The 23,902-nt window shown below is 51.9% G+C and overlaps 1 protein-coding gene across 2 annotated transcripts; it reads right to left on the bottom strand.

Moving 5' to 3' along the window:
- Nucleotides 1-4,530: 4,530 nt before the first annotated feature.
- On the bottom strand, nt 4,531-19,812 carry PCDH12 (protocadherin 12). 2 transcript variants are annotated; one of them, XM_058677840.1, is made up of 5 exons: nt 19,704-19,812; nt 16,235-19,501; nt 12,314-12,429; nt 9,782-9,933; nt 4,531-5,364 (listed from the first exon to the last, which is right to left on the bottom strand). In XM_058677840.1, exons 2-5 carry the CDS (start codon nt 19,115-19,117, stop codon nt 4,949-4,951), a joined length of 3,567 nt encoding a protein of 1,188 aa, XP_058533823.1. In that variant the 5' UTR covers nt 19,118-19,501; nt 19,704-19,812; the 3' UTR covers nt 4,531-4,948. The 2 variants fall into 2 exon arrangements, with proteins under 2 accessions (XP_058533823.1, XP_004586558.2); XM_004586501.2 differs by lacking the exon at nt 19,704-19,812 and having other exon boundaries at nt 16,235-19,647.
- Between the last annotated feature and the right edge of the window lie 4,090 nt (nt 19,813-23,902).

Raw genomic sequence — 23,902 nt, 5'->3', positions numbered from 1 at the left:
TCAATAAAAATGCAGGGCACCCACACATTGAGGCCTGCATCTTTGCACTGGATGCTCTGTGCCTAGTCCTAGTGCGTTCATTTCCCTACGTGGACATACCCTTTCCAGGGAGGTGTGGGAACTGGGCTATTTGGTCCATTAGAGCTTCAGGATTGGTCCAAGACAGAGCACTTAGTAGATAGTAAAAAGTTATTCAGTGAATGAGAGTGATCGTGTGTATTCCTTCCTCTCTACCTAATGCTCACCATCATATCTATCCAGCACACAGTAGGTGCTTTATTTTTTTAAAAATGTATTTATTTTTATTACAAAGTCACATATATAGAGAGGAGGAGAGATAGAAAGGAAGATCTTCCGTGCGGTGATTCACTCCCCAAGTGAGTGCAATGGCCGGTGCTATGCCAATCCAGAGCCAGGAGCCAGGAACTTCCTCCAGGTCTCCCACACTGGTGCAGGGTCCCAAGGCGTTGGGCCGTCCTTGACTGCTTTCCCAGGCCACAAGCAGGGAGCTGGATGGGAAGTGGAGCTGCTGGGATACAAACCAGCGCCCATATGGGATCCCGGCGCCTTCAAGGCAAGGACTTTAGCCACTAGGCCATGCCGCTGGGCCCAGTAGGTGCTTTAATGAGGAATAGTTTATAAATTTCTTCCCTGTTCTTGTGCTACTTCTGGCATTAGAACTTGCTCAATCAACACAAAATCTTTGTTGAAGGAGTGTTCCCCATGTTCTCATTCTGCCCCCATTACAACCTTCCCTACACTTAGTAGGGGCTTCAAGATGCCGACCCATCTCCCAGATACACACTGTGTGCCCAGCCAAGCTTGTGCCAAGACTCCCTGCTCACCTCTCCTGTCTTCTGCTTATTGGGATTTGCTTCTTTTGAGAGTCCCTAGGGGTACTTGTTGCCATCTCAACTCTTGTTTGAGCCAGATGAGAGGCAGGGTCAGTGAGAACTGCCAACCTGAAGTTGGGTGACAGACAGGAAGGCTGCCTGTCAATCTCTGAGCTGCCCCAGGCTCCAAGTGAGCACTTCGTAGCACTCCCAGTGCTAGGGAATGGCTGACTATTGATAAAACATGTCCCTCTGTGCTTTCCAAATTAAGACGACATTTAACTGAGTTCTCCCCTGCTCGCCTGCTCCCACAGTCTCCCAGGGGACAGAGCCTATCTTGGTGGAAACTGTTTTGAACATGTCCAAAGTCTCAGCTTTGACATCTTGTCTGATGTCAAGAAGTTTCTGTAACCTTCCTGTTCAGCACACCCAGTTCTGTCACCATATGCACTGTTGCGTTCTCAGTCTGTGAGTGGGAAAACTGCTGGCATCAGCGTGCGAGGAGGGGTGCAGGAAGAACAGCAAGCCTCACGTACAACCCCTCTTCCTGCCTGTATCAAAGACCACCTGCCTGAGAGTGGGAGCAGCTGTACCCAGGACTTCTCCAGTTTCTGCAGGGACACAGAGCGAGGGACTCACTGGAGGACTTCAGTAGGCCTTCATCTTATTTAGGTCACAGACCCCTTTGAGAATCTCATGAAAGCACCAACCCTTCCCATAGAAAAGTGCTTATCCTTTCCAATTTCGCATGCAGTTCAGCAGGTTCAGTGATGCTGAAGCTCAACCAGAGACCCCAGGTGAAGAAGCCTTGATGTATTAGAAAGAACATCTTCCTAACTCCCAGGTCCAAATCCTGGCCCTGCCACGTAGCTTTGGGCAAACTCTGCCATTTCTGTCTTTCTCCATCCTCAACTATAAACTGAAGAGTAAAGACAGATCAAGTTCAGACTCCTCATGACTATAATTGCCATGTCTATGGAGGGTTAGTGAGTGTCTTAGAGCAGTGCTGCAGAACCTTTCTCAGATCACACCTTCCTTTGAGAATCTGATGGGCACTCACCTCTTCTGCCTAGATATACAAGATATGCCTAACTTTCAGATATGCCTAACTTTTTGGTGACTGGGTCCCAAAGATTACAACTTTATGTTTTTGACCTTGAAGGATGCAATGGTTCAGTGCAGCTAAGGACTCAGCTGCAGCTTCCTTGGGTCACTTCCTTCCCTTGTCTCTTCTTTTCAGTCCCCCAACATCAGCCATGCACTGGAAATCCACCTGCAAGTGCGGAGTCAACATCAGCTGTCCTTGTACTGTGACTCTCAGACTTATTTTCTCCATTATGGAGCTATGCTTTTCTAACGTAGCTGTACTGGGAGCACCAGCACCAATAGAAGGAGACTGTGACCTGTGTGTGTCCATCTATTCGTTAATACATTCACTCAACAAGTTAACTCTCAAGTGTTACATTGTGCCAGGCAGCTGGCTGCTCAGGCTGGTTTGCCTGGCCTTGCCCAGGGTCCCAGAGAACCCAATGATTCTGTGGATCACACAGTCACTGATCTTTTTCTGGCCCAGGGGATTTTCATCAGGCTCCAGAGACTGTATTCCTGAACCACTTTCCCCCTTCATTTATGGATTGGAATAGTGAAACAATGCCTCACTGTGTCCATGTTTGGATGGTGCCCACTACTCCTAGCTGGGAGTGTGACCTGCCCCTTTTGATGGGTAGTTGATGGGAGCAATGAGTTTCAATACAGACAAAAGAAGATAAACAGGAACATTCAATGTCTGAAACTGTCCACCTCCCGCCTCAAGCACTTGCTGTTTAGAAGCTAGCTAAGTGGGCCTGGTGTGGTAGCCCAGTGGCTAAAGTTCTCCCCTTGTAATCAGCAGGATCTCATATAGGTGCCAATTTGTATCCCAGCGGCTCCGCTTCCCATCCAGCTCTCTGCTTGTGGCCTGGGAAATCAGTGGAGGGCGGCCCAAAGCCTTGGGACCCTGCACCCATGTGGGAGACCCAGATGACGCTCCTAGATTCAAATTGTCTCAGCTCTGGTCATTGTGTTCAGTGAACAGAAGATCTTTCTGTCTCTCCTTCTCTCTGTAAATCTGCCAGTAGGGAATGCAACACCCGACCAGCACACCTCCCACTGGTTTAATTGAGGGACGAGAGTGTGATGGGCAGAGCCGGGGAGAGCTGAGATACTCATTGGTTCCAATGGAGGTCGGGGCTCAGAATAGAACCAACCCAGGGGTTAAAACCACCAGCTGATCGGAGTGATGGACGGTGGCAGGCACTGTGCTTACTAGTAGTACATGTAGGAGCCTGGACTGGGAATGCCTCAAAGTTTCTTAGGGGATTCCCCTGAACAAAATGGAGGAATCAAAGCATTAACCGAGAAAAGGTGGAAAATGGAGTAGATCAATCAACCACCTCAGCTATATGCTTCCAGCGGAAAACTAGACAAGGGGAAACTCTAAGATGGACTATGTCAATCAGTGGACTCTGCACCAGCCTCATCATACCTGGACTGTTGCTGATGATATGTTGGAGCTTCTAATTGATCGAGGTGATGCTCTGCTGGCTCTGCCTTCAAACCTGAGAGGGCCTCCCTAAGAGGCCATTGAACTTGAACTGGACAAGTGGCATGCTGGACTCTGTATGGTGTGAGCTTTTAATTAGGGAATCTCAACGGAACTTGAGCTGTGGTTATGCATCAGGGTGAAGGAATTCACCATGGGGGAAGGGTTTGGGGTGAAGGGGGGGAATCCCAGTACCTATGAAATTGTGTCATGTAATACAATGTAATTAATGAATAAATGAATATTTTTTAAAAAAGAAAACAAAACAAAACAAAACAAAAGCTGAGCTAAGTGACCATTTAGAATTTTCCTGGAAAATCATAGAACTGAACCTTGGGAAAATATTGTTTCTTCACCTTGCCTCCTCTGTGGAAAGCCAGCTGCTGTCAGTGTTGATTTCATAGAGCCAGGCTACCTGCTGTCCTCTGGGGCCTGAATTCGTAGACCCGAATTTGCTATGACAGAGGAAGCTTTACCTGCAAACACAGGCCAGATGATACCTGCACACCTGCACCTCAAGGGCTCTGTTGCCGGAGAGGTCAGAGCCTCGCCCCCCTCACCCTGCACTGGCAAGCACGGCTTTGAAACATTTGTCTCCACAGTGTTTCTCCACACAGTGTCTCCACACATCCACCACTGGCCAAAGCTCACCTCTAGGGCTTTTTCCTGGCCTCAGCTGGCTGCCTGGTGCCAAGGCTGACAGCGTGGGGTCCGGTCTTAGACCAGCCTGGGTCCAAATCCTGACTCTGTCTCTACTCCCTGTTTGCTCTTGGGAGACACTCTTAACCTTTCCAAGCCTCCTACCCATGTCTGAAATAAGGAAAGCAATGCCTCTCCCCTGGGGTCCTTGGAAAATCAAATTAAATCCTACCATAAAGCTTGGTGCCTGGCTCATGTAAATGCTCTATAAATAGCTTTGCTTTTCTTAGCCCTAATTTTTCTAGCTCGGAAGCAGATTTGTTGATAGAGGAGAGAGGTCAAGAGCATGTGCATCCATCCTTTGTGTGTCTGTCCCCGGGCATCAACATGCTCTGCTCCTGTCCGGGCCCACCAGGACTTTCTTGGGTGACAAAGATCCTGCCTCCCACTGTTACTGTATCATGTCCTTGCTAAAAGGTGCAAACAGGAGAGCAGGCTGCCTTATTTTCTTTATTAGTCAGGCAGGGAGCATTGCCTGGCACCCCAGTATCCAGCCCCCTGACCTTGAGGTCCCCAACAAGGCCACCCCCTTCCCCGGAATGCTCCATAGCATCTGCCCCGCTCCAGGGTACACCCTCCCACTCTGCTTGTGTTTTGCCAGCAAACACTTACACGAGCCACAAACTGTCCCCATCCTCCAGCACACATGAGGCATGGCCCCTCATAAGGGGCTGCTTTTGCCTGTCAGCTGTCAGCTTGGGGCCCCTACTTCCTCTGTGGGGGGATACGTCAGTCACCCAAAAGTTTTTCGAGATGTCAAAAACCAGTTCATGCCACAGGTCCCTAGCATCTCTGGGGCCCCTGCTTCTTGGATTCTGAGGCACCCAGCACACTTTCACAGACACCTGCTGCTGCTGCTGCTGCTGCCACTCTGGTCCTTCTTGCCACCTGGGCCGCCCCGCCCTTCTGGGCCTGAGGTTCTGCCAGTGGCCAGGTCCAGACTGAGGGTCCTCCCGCAGACCGAGAGCCGCCGCAGCGCCTCGGAGGCGGCCTCCACAGGCACACTGGACCGCTGTTCCAGCAGCATCTCCAACAGTGAGCTCATTTCTGACACAAAGGTGCTGGCTAGTCGCGTGCCTGCTGGGCTCAACTCTGGCCCCACCTCCTTGCCGAACGTCTGGAAGGTTCTTGGCTCCTCCGAGGCTGCAGCATCAGGCGAGATCACGTTGTCACGATAGTTGGTGGTAAGAGGCAAAGACAGTCTGGCCATCCAGGCAGGGTCTGGGACACTCAGTCGATCCAAGGCCAGTCCTGAGGAGAGGGAGGGTGAGATCAGTGAGGAAGGGGGAGGGTATGGGCAGGGCAAGGGCAGGGGACAAAGGAGGGAAGGAAAATGGCAGGGGACGGCTGGAGTGGCCGGTGGGGGACAGGAAGGAAGAGGCCCTGACAAAGAAGCTGCCGGGCAGGAAGACGGCTACTGAAGTGCCTGGGAGTTGGCTGGGGAGGAGGCAGGGTGGGGGGGTGGAGGGTCCAGATTTGGAGATCAGCCAATTTCGATGAATTCCCAGATCCATGGTACATTTTAGAACCAAGTCTGAGTCCTGCTTGAGTTTTCATCCCTTTAAGAGAGAATTCCTCTCCACCTCCTGCCAAGGCAGCACCTCCTGAGGATGGGGCAAAAACCCCCTTTCTTAGCCAAAGCTGCAGTTTTTGACTTGGCTGCCTTCTGTTTATATCCTGAATATGTGCTGAGCAATTTATATGATTATCTCATTTCACACAAGCATCTGAGGTCAAGGGTATTGTCCCCATTTTATGAATTGGTAAGCTGGGGCCCAAACTAGTTAGGTCACATATTCAGGCAACTAAACCCAGATTCGACCCCATGGCTGATGACTCCTAAGTTCACTGGGATTGCAGGTACTCATCTACTCCCTGAAGAGAACTGGCTGCTAGCCTGGATGGGAAGCAGCTGCCTGCCTGGAGGTCTCCCAGGAAAGGGACTGGGGCCGGGGCTGTGGAATGGCAGCTTCAGGGCTGAGAATTTAAAATGCTGTTCCCTGGATTATTCCCAAAGGCACTCTCACATTTCTTGTCCCATTCCTACCACAGAAAGTGCTCCTCAAAAACAGAGGCCAAGGCCAAGGCAAGGAAGGCAACTCTAAACCATGTAGTTAAGAAATGGTCTTTTAGGGCCCGGTGCAATGGCTCAGTGGCTAAATCCTCGGCTTGCATGTGTGAGGATCCCTTATGGGCACCAATTTGTGTCCCCGCTGCTCCACTTCCCATCAGCTCCCTGTTTGTGGCCTGGGAAAGCAGTGGAGGGTGGCCCAAAGCCTTGGGATCCTGCACCCACATTGGAGACCCAGAAGAAGCTCCTGGCTTTGATCAGCTAAGTTCTAGCCATTATAGCCACTTGAGGAGTGAACCAGCAGATGGAAAATCTTTCTCTGTTTCTGCTTTTCTCTGCACATCTGCCTTTCCAATAAAAATAAATAATTTTACAAAAGAAGTGGTCTTGGACCTGACGGGGTGGTCTAGCAGCTAAAGTCCTTGCCTAGAACACTGAAATCCCATTTGGGCACTGGTTCTAATCCCAGCAGCCCCGCTTCCCATCCAGCTCCCTGCTTGTGGCCTGGAAAAGCAATCGAGGACAGCCCAAAGCCTTGGGACCCTACACCCATGTGGCAGACCCAAAAGAGCTCCTGGCTCCTGGCTTCAGACTGATGGAGCTCTGGCTGTTGCGCTCACTTGGGGAGTGAAACATCGAACAGAAGATCTTCCTCTCTGTTTCTCCTCCTCTATATATCTGACTTCCCAATAAAAAAAAACTTTAAAAATAAAAGAAATGGTCTTTTAAAATGTCTATGTCAGAGCTAAGGGAGGGATGGGCAATATCAATTTTTTAAATGCTTTTTTTTTAGCTGCTTTAAAGTGTGCACAGAGTAAAACTGGAAGAAGGTATGTCAGTGCTGACACTACCCCTAGGCACAAGTGATTTATTCTATTTTTGTACATATTTTTCCTCATGAACCAAATATTTTTGTGAGTTGAAATGGTTCCCTCAATTTTAGAGCCAATCACTACATTTTTATAATATATATATACACATATGTATGTATATATATATGCACACAGTTCTCCATCTTGTATTCAAGTCTGGTCTATGCAGGATGTGAGACCAGACTAGGCGCCTTGCCTACTGAGTCCTGGAGTCTGGTCCCGCTCCCTGGACTTTGTGACTGTTCATGAGTGACTGAAGAGACCTAACACTCTTATTAACCCCGACACCTGGAGATTTAACCGCAGACCCCAAGATGCTGAGGCAATAGGGTTGTACCTGGCCCTTCCCTCCACAGGGTCAGGGAGCACGGGAACATTAGGCAGCTTACTCTGCATTGCCCTCCCATTCCAGCCGCACGTGGGCCTCTGGGTTTGCTGTCCCTGGTTTGTCCCTCAGGGACAGCAAGACCTCAGAAAAGTGACTCTTGCCTCTCTGAGCCCTATCCGCCCCCTTCCAGCATGATGAGACAGCAGGACTCAGCCTGTAGGGCCACTGTGAGCACCATCTACTGAGCTCACTCCACCAGCACAGTGCTATGTCACACCCTCAGGTGGAACTTTTATCTGAAGCAGCAAGACCCAGTCTCAGACACATTCATCAGGGACACCATGGTGGTAGCTTTCAATCCCTGCTTCCTGGCCCCATCTTCCCTCCCAGGGTCAGGGCCCTAGGACAGCCAGGAGGCAGGACCATGGGAACTGAGCCCAGCACTCTAGTCACAATGGGCCTGGAGACGGAATCCGAAGCTACAGCTGTTAGCACTGTGGGGCTCATGAACCCTGAAAAGGTGACTGAGAAGATGGAGGGACTGAAGACTTCATTTTCTTTATGTTCAGTTCATTTACATTTAAATAGCCACGTTGGACAGGGACTGCCATACTGAACTAAAATTTAGAGCCATACTGCTGGCTGTTAATAACCATTAATAAGCATTGGTAACAACCCTGGGCATACTATTAACCCACCCATATCCTCAGTTTCTTTCTTTTATGCAATGGGAGTAATGATCAGACCATGTTCCCTAGTTTTCTCATGAGGGTCTCACAGAAGGGACGAGCCTGTACTAAGTGTTCCACAAATGGCAGCTGTGTTTTCAGGGAATTCAAGGGAAGTCACTGTCTCTCCTTTGGCATGTTTGCACCTCTTGGAGCACAGGACAACAGATGACCTAGGTACAGAAAGCCACAACACAGAGGTGGTCAGAAGTGCGACGAGTACCCTAAGGGAGGCTGGCCAATGCAGCAACAGGAAGTGGAGAGGAGGCCACTAGCAGATTCTTAAATTAAGGTCCAAGTTACAGGCGCTGACTGTGGCACCATGGGCTAAGCCACTCTCTGGGAAGGCAGCATTCCACACTGAAGTGCTAGTTCAAGTCTTGGCTGATCTGCCTCCAAGCCAGCTTCCTGCAAATCCACCTTGGATGCAGTGAAACATGACCCAAGTGCTTGGGCCCCTGTCAACTACATGGGAAACCTAGAGTGAGGTCCCGGCTTCTGGCTTCAGCCTGGCCATTGTGGCCCTCTGGGCAGTGAACTAGTATATGAAGCATATTTCTCTCTGTCTCTCCCTCGCTCTGTGTCATTCTGTCTTTTGTATGAGTGAAATAATCTTCAATAGATAAATGCCTCAATAAAATAAAAATCAAGTACAAATTATATAGAGTTAAACTACTTGTTTTTCTACCAAAAATTCTTGTTGTTTAAAATGTTAACATTTTGAATGCAAGTGACTGGTTTGGGAGTTCTGGGGGAATTGAGGTTCAGGGTGGAGCTCCCTTCAATGGCAGAGGGGCCAGGTGACTCTGGGCAGGTGACTTTACCTCTCAAAGTCTTAGCTTCACCATCTTTAACTTGGAGCATAATACTATCTGCCCCAACAAACTTTTTGTAGACTTAAGAGATGATGTGTAGAAGATGCTTCTTCAGTGCCTGGCATAGAGCAAGTGCTCAGCCATCAGTCACTATTCTCGTGATGAATTTTTAAATTAATAACCAGGGATCAGAGTTGCAGCACACTGGATTAGGTCACTGTATGGGATGCCTGTATCCCATAGTGGAGGGCTGGTTCAAGAGCCAGTTTCTATTCTGGCTTCCTGCCGATGCACCTGAGTAGCAGCAGAAGATGGGATGGCTCATGTACTTGGGTTTCTGCCTCCCATGCAGTTGACCCAGATGGAGTTTTTGACTCCTGGAGAATCAGGGGTCTCTCTCTCTGTCACTTTGCCTTTCAAGTAAATGAATGCATCTTTGAAAATTAATTTTTTTAATAAATCTTTTTTTTAAAGATTTATTTTATTTTTATTACAACGTCAGACATACTGAGAGGAGGAGTGACAGAGAGGAAGTGGAGCTGCCAGGATTAGAACCAGCGGCCATATGGGATCAAGGCGAGGACCTTAGCCACTAGGCCACGCTGCCGAGCCCTGAAAACTAATTTAAACTGATGATCAAAGTAGAACCTGATCTTTAAGCAAATAAGCACTTTCTGGAACTGCAGGTACAATGCAACAGGGCTGCTGTTGCTCCCCAGGAAGCAGGATGCCTGTTTGCCTGCAGTTAACTGGAGCTTGGAGTTCTCTGCATTCTGGCCATGTGAGACAACAAGGATTGGGGCCGAGGCGGGGGAGAGCAGGGGCAGGGGCTGGGGAGCCCCAGGAGTGCCTACCAGTGTGTGGATCCAGCAGGTTCGACAGTTCTTCTTCCAGCAGCCGCTTCACAGACAGGTCCTCTTCAGGGTCTATGTGCCCTTCCTCCAGGTCTGGTTCTGCTGGGCTGTCACCCCTGGTACTGAGGCCATCCGAGTCTGGGGTTGCACTTCTGCAAGGGAAAAGATAGGACATATGTGAGGTGTTTCCCACACCACCCTGTGCCTTCATGCCAGTGAATACACATCTCTTCCTGCCAGCCCCGATTCATCCTCATAAGGAGTTGGCTACATAGTCTGGCCTTCAGTCTCCAACCAGCTTAGTCATGTGATCCCAACTCTCTTGTTGACTCTATTTTCTCATTTGTAGAATGGGAGTCATACACGACATTGGCTCAGGGAGGGTTTTCAGGGTAAAATGAGACACTCCAGGGACAGGGCTTGACGGACATCCTGGCGCATTGTAAACGCTCAGTAAATACAAGTGGCCCTGAACTCATGGAAGTCAACGCATTCATCCGCCCTCCCTGAGCATATGAGCTCCAGCCAGGCAGGGATTGTTGTCTTATACCCCCTCTTCCCTCACCAGTGCTCTGAACGGGGCCGGGTCTGCAGTAGGTGCTTAATAAGTCCTTTGTGGATGGATGGCCAAGTGCTCAAAGCCTGGTCCCAGAGCAGAGGAGTGGGTCAAGGAGGGTGCCATGAGGTTGGGCACCGAGGAAGCTGCTCGGTACACACTACCGGCCCCTCTGGCTTCTGCTGGTTCCATTTTGGCCCCTGCCTCTCATGGTAACTCAAGACTCCCTGAGAGTTTTTTAGGCCCAGAAGTTCTTGCTAGCTGGTATGTTTGTTTGTTTTCCCACTGTGGTCATTTCTGATTAGTGGAAAAGTGGCAGCTGTCTGTAATCATGACCAAGAGCAAGGTACATTCAAGCTTTCCTGACCTGCGGTGGGGTCTCTCATCAACCACATCCTGTTAGTAAGAAAGCCTGAGTGGGAAAGCAGGAGTTCAAGGCCAATGGGACTCTGGGGGCTGTTGGGGCTCAGAGCACAAAACCCAAAGGAATGAGCCTCAGGAGCAAAGTCTCTGACCTTTTCCTGACCTCCTATCTTTCATTCCTCCTTCTCTCCTGGGACAAGTCATAAAAACAAGCATTCTTCTTCCCCAAGGCCTTGTACAAATTAGAACCGCTTTTCCCCAGAGCCAGCCCTAAGACTCACAAGTGGGACCCTAATGTCCTTCCTGCTTTTCTTTGTAACAGTTGGTCAGAAAGAAACACTCTAGTTCAGAAGATAAGATCCTGTGAGGCTTATTCCAGAAAGATCCTTCTCTACACCTGAAAGAAAAGAGCTTTGCCCAGGCAAGCTGGGAAGAACCTGGACAGCCTGGCTGGGCTTCCCCACTTGATCTGTTACCAATAGCTCAGACTCTACTGTCCAATCATAGTTCTACACAGTGTCCGTGTTCCATCAAAGCTTTGTCTACTCAGAAAGACAGATGGTACACCTGGGGTCTTTACATCTTCCATCTAAAGGCTCTGGTGTCATATAAAGCTGCAATCAAATGTATTTGTTGCTGCTTTCCTCAGCAGATTCAAAATACTGAACCTTCAGAGGGAAAATCGGACCCTCCCTACAGGACTCAATGCCACTCTGTACTACCTGTCATGAGCCTTACAACTGAAGTTACTAATTGTGAGGGCAAGAGCTCTGGTCCAGGAGTGAAGAGCCTCAAGACCTGGCCGCCCTGGCTCTGCCACTCTCTTGCTCCACAACCTTGGGCAGAGTCACTTGAAGGGAGAAGGACTTAGCCTTGCTTGTGTACTCACCAGGTGCTAGGCACTGGACATTGGGTTTGGAACACAATGGATCATTAAATCCTTACCCGACACTACATGAATGATGGCCTCCATTTTGCAGATGGTAAAGTTAGTCCTAGGAGCTGGTCTGGTCGGCTCCTGTTTACACAGCCTCTTTGCATGGCTCCAGCCATAGTTTCTCCACCCGGGAGTTGGACTGCTTAGATGCCCCCCACCCATTTTTTTCCTTTTTTTTTTTTTTTTGGCGGGGAGGAGGGAAAAAGCTTAGGAGTCTTTATTCACCAGCCCTCGTGGTTCAGTAGATTGACCCATTCCACCACACGCAGAAGAGGGGAGGAGCCCCAGATGCCCTCTTAAGGTGGCATCCATCCTGGGATTTCCCAAAGGGACCCAACTGCATGTCCCGCAGCTCCTGGCTGGGGCGACATGGTCTCAGGTATGTGGGTGTGGCGAGGGAAAGGTAAACATCAGAGCTGATTTATAGCGCCTCTGGAATCGGGGGGCCAGAGACACAGAGCCTCAGGGATGAAGTCATTTCCCTTGTGACTCTGGGCCCTTGGCAGTACAGCACTATAAATACAGTGGCTCCCAGACCAAGAGTGGGGGTGGCTGCTGTCCTCTCCCAGGGGACCAGTGTCTAGGACGTGCTCATCCTCCTGCAGTCTCCTTGAGCTGGGCACAGAGAACAGTCTGAGCTGAGGGGTTTGGGGGCACTGAGCTGTGTGCCGCTTACCTGCCGAAGCCGTTGCTGCCGCCACCGCCGGGCTTGGCCAAGTACTTATTTCCCCGATGGTTTGGTTTGGGCTGGAATTGGCCCTGATGCAGCAAGGACAGCAGCTGGGAGATTTGCTACAAGACAGGAAAAATCTGTTGACTCCACACAATTCCGACCCAGCACACTTCCTCGCCGGATGTTTCCCTCAATGCCGGTGCTTTCTTTTTATAGTCTTTCCTCTGGCTTCAGATGTTTGTGGGATCAGATGCGGGGTGCTGCATGACGGAGATGGGGATCTGGCCAGGGGGGGTTCCCTAATTCATCATGTCGGCCCAGAACCAGTGAGTCTGAGGGAGAGTGTAGGGATCCTACTGGGCCTTCCCCCTCATGTCTATCAACCACCCCCACCCAAGTGACCCACTCCTAGTGGCCTGGACACGGGAAGGTGGGAGGGGTGCTGGAGTGGAAAAGGCATTTCCTGGCTGGAAATTCATTCTGACTTTAAAGAATGTTTTCTTGTTTATTTTCATTACATTGAAACCAGGGGGTGGAGGCATACAAAGAGATAGCTTCCATCTGCTGTTTCATTCACCAAATTCCTGCAGTAGCTTAGCGGGTCAGGCTGAAGCCGGGAGTCTGGTGGTTAATACCAGTCTCCCTTACGGGTGGCCGGGACTCAAGTTCCGGGGCCACTACCTGATGCCTCCTAAGATGTTCATTATCAGGAAACTGGATTGGGAGTGGAGCTGGTGCAATACAGACATCCGTACCAGGGACTTAGCCACTGACACAAATTCCTCTTTCATCGTTACTGTCTCCTTAAACAGAATTCAGACACTCAGCCTATTTTTGTGGACCAGATAGCAGACTATGTCTTAGAAAAGACAAAATGATGTTATGGAATCATTTACTTATTCATGCTTACTTTCAGTCAATAAATATTCAATAAGTGCTTGTTTGCAGCAGGCCCAGTGCTTGCTATGGTAGTAAGAAAGAGCCCTATTGCTGGCCCCAGCAAGCTCAATTTGCCTGGAAGAGAGGGGAGTGGTCACTACAGCATCTGGCTCTGGGTGCTGGGAAAGGGTAAGGGTCCATGGGTGAGGAGGAGGGCTCCCAGGCCAACTTGGAGCAGGAAGGAAGTGGCATGGTTGGTAGGAGGGAAGTTTATGCAGTTATGGAAGTTATTGAGCTCCTACTGTATGCCAGACATCTCTCCTGAGACCCACAGGCTGCACAAGACTTTGTCAGGTGAAAGAGAATGAGGGTCTGGACAAGGGTGAAAGGGGCTTTGGGCGCTGTGAACTGAAAGCTCAGAGGGTAGGCAGTTTCAGAAAAGCTGGAGGATGCACCAGAGGGTGTGCGAGATGTCAGGGCCAGACCCCAGCGTCTGGGAGGAAGAAGGAACAGACCATGTCTTGGGAGACTGAGACCTAGCTCAAGGTCATTTCTGGCTTGTGAATGTCAAGCAGGTTTGCAGACCTCCTCACCTATCAGTGTTCTTGGCACTAGAGTGAGCTGTTAGCCTCTGCACTGTGGGATGGTTTGAAAAAAATCGAAGTGCCTAGGAACACTTGGAGTTAGGCTTGTTACGTTTGTAAGCACTGCTTCCCCATCCTGGGCCCACTCACTCTTCCCTGGGGAGCCCCAGATGTGCCAGCCTCAGGGGAGAGCTGGAAAAGCAAGTGACCAGGCAGGGGCCATCACCAGGCCTGGGGAGGGCCAGGATCTCACTGCCTGCCTTGGGGCAGACCCTATCTCCCAGCTCAGGTCTAGAGTCCTTCTAAGGGCTTTGCCCAAAGAACAGCTGAGGCTTCAGGGACCTTCCCTGTGTGTCATCCCCCAGGCTGTGTCTTGTTAACTGGGGTTACTTCACAGTTAAAATACAGGCTAAGGAGTCCAGTCACACCCAAGTCCAAACCCTGAATCTGTCCCTGCCCCAAGTCCCATCTGTGTGGCTTTGAGCAACTGCTCAAGCATGCTGCATCTCAATTAAAAAATAATAGGTAGGCATTGTGGCACAATGGGATAAGCCACTGCTTGCGGTGCCTGAACCTCACAGCAGAATTCCTGGTTTGAGTCCAGCACTCCCAATTCAGCTGCCTACGAATAGCCCTGGGAGAAGCAGATGATGGCTTAAGTGGGAGACCCGGATGGTGTTCCTAGCTGCTGGTTTTGGCCTGGCCTACCTCTTGCTGATGCAGGCATTTGAACTGTAACTAATGGGTAGAATTAATGAATGAATGAATGGATGAATGAATGAATAAATAAATAAATATTTTAAGTGAATAATAAGAAGATTACAGTCATGTGCTAGTTCAAATGAGCCAAAACATACAAATTACTTTGCTAGCAGATCCCAAGATAAGACTTTATAACTGTCTGGTTGTAAACAGTTTCATGCACTCCCTCCCATATTCAAGGAAGAGATTTCATTATACCCATTGTGCAGAATTACAAACTGGAGCTCACAGACATTACCCAGTAGTTTGTTTCAGAATCTGAACTCAGAATCTGAACTCAGAATCTGAACTCAGATCTGACTGCACTGTGGTGCTGTATTGATGGGGATTCATGAGCGCCAGGCATCTTACCTTTTGTGCACCCCAAATGGCCATTTTTCCCATGCCCCCTGCAGGGCTACCCACAGCAACCAGCTCAGTGCTGGGCACAAAGGGATCATCCAAAACAGCGTCAGCTGAACAAATGTCTTTGAATGTTTCTGGATCTCATGGAGCCCAGGACAGCCCTCCTAAGAAAACAGCTCCAGCCACCTCCAGGTGGCTTCCTGAGAAGGGGGTTGGGAAAGGAAGCTGTGTCCCTGTTGCACAGGAAACCCCAGCTGATGGCCTGGCCAAGCAGGAGTGTGCCCTCCATGAACAGCCTGGCACCAGGAGAGTCATCTGGAGTTCACAGAACCACAGATGGGTGTGAGATCAGGCTTGCCTCCATGTCCTGTGGATCCTGGGTGTTCTATGCACCTTACCCTGGTTCAACCCACTTAATCCTCACACCCCTGGGGAGGGAGACCTGGGCTAAATTTGATCTCATAATCTCTATGTAATAGACAAGTAAATGACACTCAGTGGTAAAGGACTTGTCCAGGCATGCCCATCCCTTAAGTGCCTGTGTTGAATTTGAACCTGGATCAGCTGAACCTCATAGTTCTTAGGTTGCTTTTACTGCCTGCTCCTGCAGCCCAGCAGTAATCCCCAGGGTCTCCAGCAAGATGAATGCAGCCTTTGAGCTCAGAAGCAGGGATGCTCAGGCTGGCTTGCTTTACAGAGATGTTGCCTGGATGAGAGGAGGGCAGGTGTAGAATGGAGAGACCAAGCACCTTACAGAAGTTCTGATATTTCCCTACTGAACACTGATGACACTCCAGGCACTGCTGTCCAGGCACAAACACTGATGACATGCCAGGCACTGCCATACAGGCATGACATTAGTAACTCACTCTTCAAGCATACTTGGGAGATGGGTGCGGCTCACACCGATATCTCCAATGGGGAAGTTGAGAAACTTCCCTGCAGTTCAGAGCTAGCAAGAGGTAGAGTCAGGATTCGAACTCAGGCAACCCTGCTCCAAAGCTCAGACTCCTAACCTCCAGCTCTGTACCTGGGATGGTGAGTTAAGTGCTTCACAGGTATTAACTCCTCAAATCTTCAGGACCAGTCTGGGAAGCACGCTCTCTTAACTATACTTCCCATTGTACAGAAAACTAAGGCTCAGAGATGGTAAGTTTTCCAGAATCACACAGCTAATTTCTGTTGGCCTTGGGGTTATGTCCTCAACCATTGCTACCCAGAGCATCATAAAGGGTCAGGTGAGCCCAAAGAATGAATGTGCAGAATGTGACAGCCACGGGGGATGAGGTGGTGGTCTGAGGTTGCCGGTGGGAAGCAGGAGTGACCAGAGAAGGAGCTGTTAAGACCAAGGTACCTGCACAGGAGGAGAGTCCACAGTGAGCTCCTCCACTGGGTTGCGCTCTGCAAAGGCAGCCACCGACAGCCTGACCAGGCTCCGCAGGATCTGATGTGGTCCTGACTCTTTCTCAGGTGTCACTTTGCCATTGAGGTTCCGCTGCCGCCTCAAGGTTGCAGAGGAAGCTGGCGGGCTCACAGGGGCCTCCTGGCTGCCCTGGTCTCCAGCCAGCCTTGCTGTGGGGCTACCTGTGACCTTGAAGGCCCTGGAACGTGACTGGCCTGGGGTAGGCTGGGGCTCAGGAAGGCACAGGTTTTCCCGGGAGGCATTCCTCTGCCGGGGATGATTGAACAGGAGGTTAACAGTATCCTGTAGCACCTCTGGGCTCTCAGCCAGCACTCCCTGGTTGCCTTGGTTCCGCAGGGTCCGGTATAGGGTCGGGGTGAGGTGACAGGGTGCCTGCAGGCAGGAGTCCCAGCCTGCTTCCACCATAGCTTCCTTGCCTACGTCCCTGTGGGATGGCCCAACTTCATCAGGTTCCTCGGCGTGGCCCTTGAGCACAGGTACTAGATGGATGTCCGTTTTCTGTATGTGTTTCTGGGGCCTCTTGGGCTGCTGGCGGTAGGTGGATTCAGCCTCGCGGCAATTGTAAGCCCTGCTGTCTTTCTTTTCTGTCCGGCAGATAGACATGAACAGAGCCAAGCCTGACCCGAAAGCAGCGAGCAGGACAGCCAAACAGATGACCGTGAGCACTGAGACACTCAGGGTCCCCAGCTCGTGGGCTGAGTCCCTCAGGTGGTCCACGCTGCTCAAGAAGAGGACCTGTAGCAGGGCTCTCGTGTGCAAGGCAGGGCTGCCCCGGTCCTCCACCACAATCTCCAGCTCCCACTCGCTGCCGATGAGGCTGCTGGCATTGGTGACATTGATGAACAGCTGGCCCAGGTGGGGGCTGAGCATGAAGAGCCCAGCTTCGTTGCCCCTCCGAATGCCATAGAGGAGCTCTCCATTAGCCCCTGAGTCTGCATCTTTTGCCACAATGGTTATCAAAAGGAATGGCTTGGAGCCACGGGTGGCCAGGTATGGCATTTGGGTGCCTGTGGAAGTACCCAAGCCTCCAGAAGTCTCAACGGGCACCAGCAGGTGACCAGTGGAGGCATTCACCAGCACGGAGAGGCTGGCTCGCCCAGCACTGAGCACTGGCCAGATCACCTGTGGGGTGTTATCATTGGCATCCAGCAGGCTGACCCATATGGAGACGCTGGCTGCAAGCTGCGGTTGCCCCCTGTCCTTCGCAATCACCTGGACCTCAAAGTCAGCCATCTCCTCATAGTCCAACGACTTCTGTGCAGTGACCACTCCCGTGTCCGGATCGATAGCCACCAAGTGAGAAACTGGAGAGTCTTGGATGCAGTATGTGATTTTCCCATTCATGCCCAAGTCCTGGTCGTAAGCCTTGACGGTGATGAGGTGAAGAGAGGGAAGGTTGTTTTCCCTAGTGGAGACTTCGTACCTGCTCTTCTCAAATACAGGAGGGTTGTCATTGGCGTCACCAATCTCGATGCTGAACTGTCTCCTGGCTGACAAGGGCTGGGGACCTTGGTCTTGGGCTAACACTGTGAGGTTGTATTGGGGCCACTGCTCTCGGTCTAGCGTAGCATTGGTCAGCAGCATGTAAGTGTTGCCATTAGTCCTTTTCAGCCGGAAGTGCCCCAGCTCTTGTTTCAGCCAACAGTGGACCAGACCATTGTTTCCTGAGTCTAAGTCCTCTGCCACGACAAGTGCAATGAAGCTATCCTTGGGAAGATCTTCTGCCACCAGGGGTGACTGGGAGGCCCACGTGATGTGGATGCTTGGGACATTGTCGTTGACATCCAGAACCTTGATGAGAACCTTGCAATGGGCTGGAATGGGATTGGGACCCAGGTCCCTGGCCTGGACATCAACCTCATATGCAGGGTTCCTCTCATAGTCTAGGGGTTGGCGCAGAATCACCTGACCTGTCTTGGCGTCGACACTGAAGGTGTCTAGCACCTCTGCAGGTACGTGCTTGCTGAAGAAGAATTCCACCTCCCCATTGGGCCCTTGGTCAGGGTCTGTGGCAGTCAGGTTTACCAGGAGAGTGCCAGGGGCAGCATCTTCTCGGATCTCAAGCGCCAGGGAGCTCTCTGCAAACACCGGGCTGTTGTCATTGGAGTCTAGGACGTTGACTTTTACCAGGCTAGTGCCTGACTTGGGTGGGTCCCCGCTGTCATAGGCAGTCAGTGTCAGATCAAAAGATGAGTGCACCTCCCTGTCCAGCTCCTTCACCACCACGAGCTCTGCGTGCTTGGTATTGTCCGGCCCCACAATGACATCCAGGGCAAAGTGCTCACTGGGAGACAGGGTGTAAGAGTGCAGGGTGTTCGGGCCTGTGTCAGGGTCAAGGGCTCTGTCCAGGGGGATCCGGGTATGTAGGGCGGCACTCTCGGAGATCTCCAGCTCCTGCTGGCCTTTGGGAAACTGGGGCTGGTGGTCATTGATGTCCAGCACTTGGATCTCCACGTGGATCAGAGCTAAGTCCCCAGTGGCAAGCACATCAAAGGAAACCAGGCAGGGGTCCCGCTGCCGGCAGAGCTGCTCCCGATCCAGTTGCCTTCCGGTGCTGAGTGAACCGTCCCCTGAGTCCACCTGGATGGGAAGCGCCTGAGGCAGCTGCAAGACCTGGAAGGCAGGTCCAGTCCTTCGCTGCTGCCCATCCTCCCATCCCAAATCCTGGGACAGCGTCCCTATCACTGTGCCTGATGGCACTTCCTCCGTTACCTGGTATTTCACCGTGAGAGTGGTTATCTCCTGACAATCCCCTGGTAGAAACAAGTAGCTCTCCGGCCCCCAGAGCCCTAGCAGAAGCCAGAGAAGTCGCATGGTGCTTACCGCCTGAGTGGGCTTGGCTCACAGCCCCCTAGATTTCTTTAAAGTCTGAACAAGTCCTGCAGGGTTTCCCAGATGTCTTGACGGCCCGCGTTCTCGTGCCCCCAGACCTCGCGGCCCATCGTCGGCCCATACTTAGATGCTAATGGGATAAACAGGATCCCCAGGCAAGGCCATCTTCATCAGAAGCGATCTGAGAGGTCCAAGCATTGATGACATAAAATTGTCAGGCACTGATCGTGTCCACCCCGGCCAACAGTGGACAAGAGCTGGTCCAAGAGGGACTTGACCCAGTAGCGCAGGATGTGCAGATCTGACTTCCAAACAGTCGCTAGGCTGGGGCAACAGAGAAGCAGCTTTTTCCTATGGAAACCCCACCTACAGGAAAAGGGAGGGCTGTGAGTTTCAATGCCAATGAGAGAAAGAGTATTTCCTGCAAAGCCAAGTGGCCAGCCGCCGAGGAGCAGGATGCGGCCAGGCTCCAGGGACAGGCCGGAAGGGAAGGTGCTGTCCACACTGCTGTGAAGTGGCAGCGGAGGGAGAGGGAGCCTGCTATGTGAGGGTCTCCGCTCTTCCTCACCTCTGCTTGTTCCTGTCATTCCCCGCTGATCTTATCCCCCACTCTGGATTTCCCCTAGGCTGGTCGCCTCTCGTTTTCACTCTACCCAATCATCACCCATTTTTGTTCCTGGCAGGCGGCTCTGACCACCCAGCATAACCCTCACAACAGAACCTCCCAGCTCGGATCCAGCTGCGTCATCGGGGCCTGGGTCACTTAGCCTCCTTGGCCCCCATGACCTTGCACTTAGTGAGGATGGGAATGAGAACTGTAGCCCGGTCCACAGGAAGTTGGGAAGATTACATGAACTCAAGCACTGAAAGTCTTGGCCTGGCCCTGAGCCACAGGCAGTGACCTTCTTGTGGGTGTGGGTGTTGTCGTCTGCACGACGTGTCCCAATTTGGGGCTGCCACTGCCTCTTGCACAGGCCCTGGGGCAGTCCCTGGTCATGTGGGGCCCAAGGGTGCTGGTGGGCTCCCACAGCTGCAAGACCTCCCCTTCCCTTCCAGCCTGGCCGTCCATTGTCCTCACCATCTGACTGGGGAAGCCCCGACCTCCGTTCCTGCACTCTCGGGGACTTGAGCGTGTTTCCCTCTCCCACACCTTCCTCTCCCTTTCATCTGTGTCTCTCCCTCTCTTCCTCCAATTCTTCTCCTTGCTTCTGTTTATGCAGGAGTCCCAGGGGAACAGCCTCCTCCCTCCCCCAGCATTCCTGCAAGGCCTTTCTAGGAGACCTGCTTCCCCCTCACCTTGTCACAGAAGTGTGCCTCAGGATGGAGGGCAGCGGGCAGTGGGCTTGCATGGCCTCCACAGGGGCCTTGGGGCTGCCCTTGATTTCCCAGGTGGCTGCCCCAGCCCCACGCCCACCTTGAGGCTGAAGACAGCGGCTGTAAAGCATTTGAGGTGGTGGGTCAGTTTCCCCTGGCTGGTTGTTGGCAGCCAAGTCCTGGGAGTTGCATTTGGACTCAAGTGACCAGCTAGGACTTGTGTGAAGGGGAGGCGCACAGCCAAGAGGACTCACACGGCTGAGGGACGGACAGGGACATGGCCTCCCTTTCCTCTGTCTCTGCTTTCCTGACCCCACTCCTCGGGGATTCCCAGCCATCTCACTGAAACCCATTAAGCCACAGCCAGAGACGGGGAGGGAGGCTGAGTCAGGGGGCGCTGCTAGGTCCAGCCTGGCTCTGGGGAAAGACAAAGAATGTTTGCGGTGAAGGTCATGGGGAACGTTTGCAGGGATTATAGTGGGCTAAGGAAGAACAGCCATCCTGCAGATACCCAGACCTGTCTGAGCCGCAACTCCCTCCCGCAGGGCTGGGGCAGCCTGTGACCCATTACACAGCCAGGGCTCCTCCGGGGCTGCGCGGATCTGTGCGTGTCTTTTATTGTTTGGCAGGTTTTATGCCTTAACCTGAACCTGCCTTTCTTTACATCATTTTCTTTGCTTCCTTGGCCAGCCAGGAGTCTCCTTGTATTGGTCTCCTCTAGCTCGGTGGTGTAGGTGCTGCATGCCTGATTCCTCCGGGTTCAGACACACAGCAGGTGCACTTACTTATTCTGCCGCCTTCACTGTCTGGGCCTCATCCATCCTACTGTGTGCCAGGGAGCGATCAAGACAAGTGAACCCCCTCTTCCAAGGGGCTGGGGGTCTAGGGTGGGGGCAGAGAAAGGGAGGGGGCCCTGGGGGAGTGGCCTGGAGGTCCGGGAGTTCATTCATGCTGACTCCTGGAGGCACAGAGATTCAGGAGAGGCAGGCAGACCCTCTCTGGCTGGGCGAGGGGGAAGGCCAGGCAGGTAGAGGGAGGCCAAACAGGTGGCAGGAGCAAAAAGGTCTAAACTCCCGAGGCAGGCGCTTGTTCCTGGGGTACTGCAAGGGCGCCTTGTGGGAGTGGGGAGGAGGTGGGGCTGGGAAATGAAGCTACCGGCTTTTGAAAGCTTCCCACGTCCTCCTATGCCAGCCTCACAGTGCGTCATCAGACTGACCAAGCAGTGCCCAGACGGTTAGGATCCTGCAGATTCCTCTCGAGGAAGTCCCTCGCGATGCCCTAAGGAGAATAAAGTGGAAGAAACTGAGAGGATGGGAGGGAGGGAGGCTGGGGAGAGGAAGGCCGGCAGGGCTGACGCAGGAACTCACGTTGTGAGGATATCTCCAGATCGCCATCTGGTGGCCAAAGGCAGCGGCAGCGCCACAGCAGGTGCCTGGGTTCCTGAACGGCCTGAGCAGGAGACCCCCCGCAGGTTACTGATGCTGGGGATGCGTGTTCATACTGATAACTTCCCCATCCAGGGTTGCAGAAGCAATTAATGGGTTTATGACTTCACTAGGGTGAACATTTAAACTTTTTTTATTTTTTAAAAGATTTATTTGCTTTACTTGAAGGAGTTAGAGAGGGAGAGACAGAGAGAGAGATCCCCATCTGCTGGTTCACTCCCCAAATGGCCTCAACAGACAGAGCTGGACTGTTTTAAAGCCAGAAGCCTGGAGTTTCCTCCAGGTCTCCCACGTGGATGCAGGGTCCCTAGGACTTGAGCCATCCTCTGATGTCTTCCCAGGCCACAACAGCCATCTTACAGGTGATGGTTCTGCAAGAAACTGGATCTAAGATGAAGCAGATGGAACTCAAACCAGAGTCCATATGGCGTTCCCATTCTGCACACAGAGGACAAGCTTACTAAACCACTGCTCTAGCTCTGTTTTAAAAATGTATGCATTTGAAAGGCAGTTACAAAGACAGACAGAGAGAGAGAGATCTTTCCTCTGCTGGTTCACCCCCTAAATGACCTCAATACCCAAGGCTGGGCCAAGTCTGGGCCAAAGCCAGGAGTGCCATCCATATCTCCCATATTAGGCCACAAGGGCCCAAGTACTCGGGCAATGTTTCATTGCTTTCCCAGGCACATTAGCAGGGTGCGAGATCAGAGGTAGAACAGCCAGGACTTGAATGTGCATCCTGATACAGGGTTGTAGGTAGCAGCTTAATGCACTGTGCCACGAGACCATCCCTGACATTTATGTTCTTGAGAGGACGTTGGTATCCCTCTGTTGGTTATCAGTCTGTCCCTGATATGCATGTGTGTGCACAGTGTTGCCTTACCTGGGACCACAGGTGCAAAAAATGGTCTATCTTCAGTCCTAGTCTTTGCGTATGCTGGCGGATAGCCTGGCTCCTCTCAGTCCCCAGCTCCAAGTGTGTAGGTGGGTTCCTGTTAGGTGAGTTCTGTGGCCCAGCCTAGCTTGACCTGTCACCACCCCTAGCTCTCCACACAAACCAGTGAGTTCTTCAGTCCCACAGAGGCGAGCCTACAAATCCCCTACAAAATCTACCCCCACATCAGGTTCTCTCGCATTCTGGTGGGTGCTGTGGTCCAGCCTGACATGGCCCAACCCCTCTCTGACATTCATAGGTAGGTATTGCAGCCCAGCCCACCCAGGCAAGCCCCCCAGCCCCAGCTTTGGCATGCGCCTATTTAGGCCAGCCCAGTTCTTCCATTTGGGCAGGTGCCTTGGCCTGATCTAGGTTTCCCCTCTAAACCACTCTATCTCAGCTCCCTCGCCACCTGGGAGTACAGTGAGCCAGTGCATGGAAACCCCAGCCATTCCTCCCCTGTCAAATATGGCCTTAGCCACCCCTACTCTAGTATGTTCCTAAACCCTCTTCGCCGGGGAATCTGCACCACCACCCCCATCCCTGCCTATGGGCTAGGGTTGCCTGTCCTGGCTGGTGTTCCTTGCCTTCCCCAACTATCCTCACACACACACACACACACACACACACACACACACACAGAATGCCCACTAGCTACTGGCTGCTTTTCTCCCAGCCATATGACACTTGTCTAGGTACAGGGCAACCTGGATAGTTACTTACAGCTGGGGTCCCACTATATATATATATAATTTTCTTTGAAAGATGGTTTTATGGAGAGAAGAGAGACAGAAAGAGATCTTCCATCTGCTGGTTCACTTGCCAAATGGCAGCAACAGTGGAGGCTGAAGTGGCCTGAAGCCAAGGACCTGAGCCATCCTCCACTGTCTCCCCGGATGCATTGACATGGAGCCGGATCAGAAGTGGAGCAGCCAAGATTACAATTGGAATTCCGAAAAGGAACTCCGGCACTGCAGGTGGAGGTTTAAGCTGCTGCGCCATCATACCAAGTCTTCTTCGTGTTCCTGCAGACTCTGTCTGCTTCTGGGACTCCTCCTCTGGTTTCCATCCTTC

The sequence above is a fragment of the Ochotona princeps genome, chromosome 19, assembly GCF_030435755.1.
Source record: "Ochotona princeps isolate mOchPri1 chromosome 19, mOchPri1.hap1, whole genome shotgun sequence".
NCBI lineage: Eukaryota > Metazoa > Chordata > Mammalia > Lagomorpha > Ochotonidae > Ochotona > Ochotona princeps.
The sequence above is the reverse complement of the archived record's forward strand: the minus strand, read 5'-3'. Positions and strand labels throughout refer to the sequence as shown.